Source organism: Leuresthes tenuis, unplaced genomic scaffold (assembly GCF_036924035.1).
Source record: "Leuresthes tenuis unplaced genomic scaffold, fLeuTen1.0.hap1 SCAF_12, whole genome shotgun sequence".
Lineage (NCBI taxonomy): Eukaryota > Metazoa > Chordata > Actinopteri > Atheriniformes > Atherinopsidae > Leuresthes > Leuresthes tenuis.
The window spans coordinates 19,158,067-19,165,608 of NW_027325366.1; the positions used below are offsets into that span (position 1 = coordinate 19,158,067).

The following is a 7,542-nucleotide window of genomic DNA, read 5'->3' on the forward strand; positions in this document are numbered from 1 at the left end:
AGAAGATGAGTTTTTGTGTTTAAACCAGATGGAGGAACAAGACCAAATCTTACCAGCATTTAGGAAAAGATTGAAAAAAAAAACATGACTTATTAGCTCTTTTGACTGTTTTTCAAGTAAACTGTTTTATTTGAAAAAATTCAACAAAAATCTTAATTGTATCAAAATATTTGTTCAACTCTCTGTATAGATTTTTTTTAGGGTAACTTTACCTGAATGTAATAACATTTGAAACTCTCATATTGTACCAAACCTATTCTGGAGTTGGACACCAGCCCTGCATTAATTCCACCCTGACGATTTCCCCATTTTTCAGAGACACGATGCACCGTTTGGTTTATATTTCTGTGGGAAAAAAAATAGAATAAAATTCATACCGCAGTAGCACAATGAGCTCAAGCACACCTCACATTTTCTGTAACTTTGACACCAAAGAATTTGAACGAGTGCTGACTGTGTGGAAATTCCCTCTGAGTTCCCTGACCTCAACCCCACTGAACATTTATGGAGCACACTTGAAGACAGGGAAAGTGAGATGGCCTCATGTCACAAGGCATTCTTTGGAACTTTGTCTGACCAAACTCGCTAAATGAATCATGCTACAGACAGGTTACTTCTATTGGCCAAGCCAATTTTTATCCATGCAATAACACATGTGCCCTAATTTGCACGAGTTTCGTGACTGTGACTCTGCATATTCAGCAGCTTGTGTGTTTCTACCTGCAGGGGGCAGCAGAACCCCTCACCCTATGCATGTTGACAAATGTGCTTGAGAAGAGAGCAAAGATCAAAAAAGACCAAAATAGAGGTGCAGCTGCCTCTGTTTTGTCAGCTGTATAGACAGAAGCAGTTTAGGTTGGATATAAGAGTGAACTTGAAATATAAAAGTCTTAAAGTTAGGGTCAATTGTAGGTTTTCAAAGGGTGAATTAAATGGAAAATAAGGTACAATAAGTTATGAGTGACTAATCAGACATGGCAACCCACATCTTACTGATAGCAAAAATTGCTATAGAGATAGCAGTGGTAAACAGGGTTAGATAGTACACTGAATATATCAGACTCATAGTACCACATGGGTGACCAAACATAATACATGTAGAATGTCTGAATTGCTCATTTCACACCTGTTGGCAAGTTATCCTCTGAGCTGTCACTTTCAACACACCGCTTTCTACTCCAGCACCACATATAATGGTCACGGTTTCTGGTCCTTTAACACCTCGAGATAACTGAATCGTCAAATGTTTTCCCTTGCACATCTCTGAATTCCTTAAAGAATCATCAGAGGGATCAAGTACTGTACTAAATGAACCCCAACTATCATCCTTTGCTATTTCCCTTTCTCACTTGCATTCACTTTATTTTTAGCATTCAAACAACTGGTCTCCTAAAAATGGGCCTGTCCTGCATGCGTAGGGGGGAGAGAAGTGTTGCTATGTATGGTATCCACCCACCAGTACCTCATAGACCTGACAGCCGTTCTCTTTCGTCTTTTTGTCCACAGTGAAAAGAAGTGAAGGAGTGATCGCGGCAGGACTGTTTATGAGGAAGCTGCTGGATTTCTTTGGAGATGCCTGAGAACTCCCACTGACACGCTGCTTTTTTTTTTTACCTTCAATTCCTCCTGCAGCAATTCTCATCCCTTCACAGGCCTTGGGTGACGTCTCCGTTTGTACAGTTTCATTCACTGAAACAAAATCGTTCTCTAGGGGTGTGTGGTACTCTGGACCATGCTCTCCCTGTGGTTGTTTTTGCTCCCTTGCCTGAGCCTTGTGACTCTGGCGCCGGCTGAGAAGGGCCTTGAGTTCCCACACTATGATGGGAAGGACCGTGTTCTTGATATCAATGACAAGAACTACAAGAAAGCCTTGAAGAAATACAACATGCTCTGCCTGTATTACCACGAGCCCATACCAGATAACAAGGAGCTGCAGAAAAAATACCAGATGACTGAGTTGGTGCTGGAGGTAAAGTATGAGGAGCAAGAAAATGCATGGAGGAAAGGGAAAAAGGAAAAAGAAAATTACATGGTCTAGTTCAATAATAATAATACAGTCAAATAGCTCCACACAAAAGACATGTTGTGAGATACAACTCCTGAACTTTCCATTTTAATGTGTTGTGTGTTTTGAGATTCGTCAAGGTCAGAGTGTATCTACTTTAGGAGGGCAGTTTTCCAGAGAGATGCATCGCTGTCACTTGGGGTTCATTTCAGCCTAATGCAATGTGTGTCTCCATCCCATAGAAATGCTTGAATTGTGTTCACCCTGTGGCTCTCCTCTGATGGCAGAACTAGGCCAAGAGCTCATGAGTATTTCTGAGCTGAAGGGCACAGCCACCTTCTCTCCTATTGTGGGCAAAAGAAAAAAAAAGACTTGAAGGTGTTTTGTTTTCATCAGGAAACGTATTAATAGAGTCAATTAGATATATTAAATCTCTCTGTTTGGATACCTAATAGTAGGAAACTGTGCACATTGGCCCGTCTTATATTACACACAGCTGAGGGTGAGTTCCACTTTGACCTGTTGAAGGTAATCTGAGCCCCAACGTGCAAGCCCGATATTAGCTTCACTAGTTTTAGACAACACAGGTGGGCAGATCTGAAAATCAGGCATCTATGACACCACATGCAAGGAATTTGCCACCGCTGATTAGAGTCTACAGTGTACAAGCGACTGTTCGTGGTAAATTAAGGGTGCAACATCTCAATTAACTTGTGCACAGTATCCTCGATTTTCCGAAGCCTCTGCAGTTTTTAATCAGCTTGAGGTCATTTTTCATTATCTTTTGTCAAATGTTGGAAAAATACTTAGAATAATAGGATGTAATCAAAGACTAAATTGATTCAAATTTGAAATTCTCACCAGCCAACCACTGACAGAAATATGTACTGTAGTTTCTCATTTCCCGTCTTGAATTTTGAACTTAAGCTGAGCTGATGGAGGATGGAGGGCGGTGCCTGCTCAGGCCTGCAGGGCAGACCACTCCGAGCAGAGTGGGCTTTGCAGACAGGGGACGGCCTCCTAAGCTTCTGATTCTCGGACCAGGGAACATCTAAATAAATGGAAGCAAAAATTTTTTCTGTGAAATGGTTTGAATGGAACCATTTTTATATAATCTGTGTCTTTACTTCTATTGTTTTTGTATATCCGCTGCTGACTAAGACATGTAGCAACATTTCAAGTCAGCCCGGTGATGGAATGTCAACCTGTCCAGGGTGTTTCCTGCCTATCACCCAGTGACAGCTGGGACAGGTTCCAGACCCCCCACAGCCCTGTTTTGGATTAAGCGGGTATAGAAATTAGATAGGTGGGTGGAACATTACAAAGTAGTTATGTAACAGGGTACATTTTGATAATCAAATTTATATTCTTATTTATTATAAGAGGTAGATAATGACGACATATCACCATGAAATTTCCAATTAGCTTGTATTGCATTTTGCTTCACTGCCACTGTTGTTGTTCTGCTACATTTGATGGTACATTTCCACCAGTAACTCAATAGTCAATAAATGGGATAGTGTGAAACAAGGTGTAGTATATATATTATATCACATATGCTCACATGTGGATGTCCATGTGCGCTAATCCACTCACGATCAACTCGTGTGTTTTTTTTTAAATCAGCACACAAAACCTTTAACTTAATCATCTTTTTCCAACCTTTGTAGAAGAAGAAGTCAAATACTACCAGAGCTTCTCTACTGTACTTCAGTACAACAATTGCCAGAACAATTACATACAGTATACTCTTACTCTGGTTATATTTAGAACGAGGCAGGCTGGATGATTATGTAACTGTATCCCTGTGCTGTGGGGCAGCTTGGGCCGCTCTGTCATATTGCCAACTTTGGTACTGCTGTCAAGCTTCTTTTCACAACGAAACCCTCTGTGTCTTAATGTTTTAACTGAACTGGCATTTTTATTTCCAGAACTTATTGCTAAAAATGATTGATAGTCATTTTGTTTTGTCACCCCCTGTCCTCAGACTTAATCCCTGTTCTTGCAGAATAAACTTACATGACATATATGTCTTGGCTTCAGCTTGTAGCTCAGGTTATGGAAGAGAAGGACATTGGCTTTGGAATGGTTGACTCGCACAAAGATATAAAGGTGGCAAAGAAACTAGGTGAGTAGGTCTACACATCTACTTTTTTAAAATCTATTTATCTTGAAAGAGGACTTCCTTTGATCACAACTTCTGAGTTAAAAACCTGAGCAGTCTATGAATTATTGTTACAACATATTCTATCCTTTTTGACTGCAGATTTGGAGGAGGAGGGAAGTGTGTATGTTTTTAAGGACGACAGGGTGATAGAGTTTGATGGCTATCTGTCTGCGAACACTCTGGCGGAGTTCTTGTTGGATGTGAGTAGTCTTGTTTCAAAGCAGATTTCCGGCAGTTTAGCCCAAGTCTAGTCTTGCCCATGTTACAAGCTCACAGTGGCTCTGTCTAATCTTCTTTCTTCTGTTTGTCTCTAGCTATTGGACGAGCCAGTGGAGATTATAGAAAATGCTCTAGAGCTAAGAGCCTTTGATAGAATGGAGGAAGACATCCGTCTCATTGGTTATTTCAAGAGTGAAGACTCTGAGCGTGAGTGCTTTTGTTTGCTTGATCTTTTGTGGCCAGAGCACAGCTCACTGGCCTGTCAGATGGATGTGGACTTTCTGTGCCCTTCATTCTAACATGAGTGCAGTTTAACCCCCTCGTCTCCACGGATTTACAGATCCAATTTTATCATTGCTGCCAACACAGCTGCCACAGTCCCCTCACATGCTGTAGAGAGACTGGGTCTATAGTTTACCCACAGGAATGAGCTGCAGCTACATCCCATCTGACCATCTGTGGGAGCATTAGGTCAAAGTTTAGCTATTTCCGCTCCCTGATGTGCAAACATCAAGTATACAACAGACAAAGAGAGGACAAACTGATCTGTGGTCATGAAAAGAAGAGAATAAGACAAAAATCATTAGATATAACAACACTGTTCAATACATAACTTCTTTCTTTGTTTTTCTCCATAGATTATGAAGCATTTAAAGAAGCTGCAGAGCATTTTCAGCCCTACATTAAATTTTTTGCCACATTTGCAAAATCTGTAAGTTACAAACAAAAGCAACAATTACACAGAGAATTCATCTTTTTGTTTTGAGTGATCTCTGTTTGCTGCTTTAGGTGGCCAAGGAGCTGACTCTAAAGTTAAATGAGGTGGACTTCTATGAGCCTTTCATGGAGGAGCCCATCACCATCCCAGGCAAACCTCACTCTGAGGAGGAGCTGGTGGAATTCATAACTGAACACAGGCGGTAAACAAAGAGCAGCTCCTTCAACCGTGCATTTATCTAAATCTCTTTTTAATTGCAGGATTAATGTTTTTAGATCTGCTGTATAAACACGTTGCGTCACATCTGATGTTTTCTGTGTTGTCAGGCCCACTCTAAGGAAGCTGCGCGCTGAAGATATGTTTGAGACCTGGGTGAGTGAAGAACCTTGTTTATTCTAGCTTTTTCTCCCCAACATATAAATCTACAGTAATTTGATGTTTCTCTCTTGTCAGGAGGATGATATTGAGGGTATCCACATTGTAGCCTTTGCGGAGGAAGAGGACCCTGGTATGAATGTTTTATATCATGGAATCCTTCAGATAGTTGCTGCAGAAGTCTGATTTTGAGAGCAGTTTTTGCAGACTTTATTATGCCCACAATCCCAAGTAATTGACAACCCAAAGTTAACAGCTTATGCATTCATAAGAACTGAAATGATACTGTAAAAATTAAATGATTCAAGCTGGTAAAAGCAAATAGAAATGTGTCTATTCATCTTGGGTGGGTTTCACTGGGGTATCTAATAGTTATAAACTGTAATGTATCCAGAGATATCTTGAAAGATTTGAAACATTTGGGGAAGACTTCAGAAAGTCACAGCAGTCAATTATTATTTAGTAAAAATATTCTTGGAGACCACAACATGTTTTAACATGTGTAATACAAGGGATATAGATTGTTGTTATGAGAAATTGCTTTCTTCCAGATGGCTATGAGTTCTTGGAGATCTTAAAGGAGGTGGCCAGAGACAACACTCACCTTCCTGACCTCAGCATCGTCTGGATTGATCCTGACGACTTTCCCCTGGTGAGCCTGATGTCTCTTGGCTTAGTTAGACAGACAGAAACCCAGGCAGACAGGAAAGATTTGAAACTGAAAAGAAATGGATAGACACTGAATTTGGACCACAGTTTCCAGGTCTGACATAGTCTTTGTTGTTTTTTTTCCTGCTATCCCCTTTCAGCTGCTTCCCTACTGGGAGAAGACCTTCAAGGTGGACTTGTTCAGACCACAGATTGGAGTCGTCAACGTTACAGATGTAAGTTCCTGACAACCTGTCCAACATGGTGCGGTTACCATGACAGCTTTTCCAGACGTTGTTTTACCTCTGTGCATGTTTGTGTGTGTGTGTGTGTGCAGGCAGACAGCGTGTGGATGGACATGGAGGATGAGGAGGACCTTCCCACAGCTCAGGAACTGGAGGACTGGATTGAAGATGTGCTCTCTGGCAAAGTAAACACTGAAGATGATGATGACGACGATGATGATGATGACGACGACGATGATGACGACGATGATGACGATGATGACGATGATGACGACGATGACGACGATGATGATGACGACGATGATGAGGGAGATAATGACAATGATGAAGAAGATGATGATGATGATGATGATAACGATGATGATGACGATGATGATGATGATGATGATGATGAATAAATCATAACCAGAGAGCATCAAATCCTGCCTCTTCAGCCAGACTGTATTTTACAACATTTCACGAAGAAACAACTCAACATTTGTACTGAATATGCGCCTGCTGAAGATTTGAAGTCATTTTAATATTTGTTGTCTGTGATTTTTGACCATGTAAATAAACCTGGAATAAGTTTCTAGGATTTAAAATTGAAAATGAGATGCAGATTTACATATCTGGATCAGATGTAGTGATCACTGAATAAATTAATTTGACTGACTGTTCATAACAAACCGTTGAAATCAAGCATTTTGACAACAAATGAATCTTTTCTTGTTGTGAAAGCATCTGACATCACGCCTCATCGAAGTGTGAAGCAGCAAGCGAATTAAAACTTGAAGGCCAAGTACAGCTCCATCATTGAATGTACATTTACTGTTCTTGTGCGGCACAGTTTTGAGATGTCTTATTTGAAATGTGTTTGCCACTACTTTTCATCTTTGAAGATTTTTTTTTTACTCCACTGAATATCTGTTACAGTGACAAGCTGTAATGCAGAGATGAAGCGGTTCACATAGTAACAGTCGTCGGGCAACTTTTTGCTTATTGCCACTGGCCCCAGTGATCAAATGTTGCAGAGAGGGGTAACTTGCCATCTCCCCTCCTGACTTTGTTTTGATCCAATGGATGAATGTTTATGAAAATATGCAGGCACCACCTGACTAATGCAAATAAGTGTGGAACATCTGTTCTAAGACCTGTTCGAGTGTTCACCAAAATTTCTCAGGAA

The 7,542-nt window shown here is 40.6% G+C and overlaps 2 protein-coding genes across 2 annotated transcripts in view; both read left to right on the forward strand.

The window, feature by feature from the left end:
- Positions 1 to 7,542, forward strand: part of ackr3a (atypical chemokine receptor 3a) — a 124,178-nt gene that overhangs the window by 20,625 nt on the left and 96,011 nt on the right. The gene's annotated exons all lie outside the window — the stretch shown is intronic.
- On the forward strand, positions 1,464 to 7,163 carry casq2 (calsequestrin 2). The gene is made up of 11 exons (XM_072396931.1): positions 1,464 to 1,969; positions 4,049 to 4,133; positions 4,272 to 4,372; positions 4,487 to 4,598; positions 5,030 to 5,103; positions 5,181 to 5,311; positions 5,436 to 5,481; positions 5,563 to 5,617; positions 6,036 to 6,136; positions 6,294 to 6,368; positions 6,470 to 7,163. Exons 1-11 carry the CDS (start codon positions 1,733 to 1,735, stop codon positions 6,773 to 6,775), a joined length of 1,323 nt encoding a protein of 440 aa, XP_072253032.1. The 5' UTR covers positions 1,464 to 1,732; the 3' UTR covers positions 6,776 to 7,163.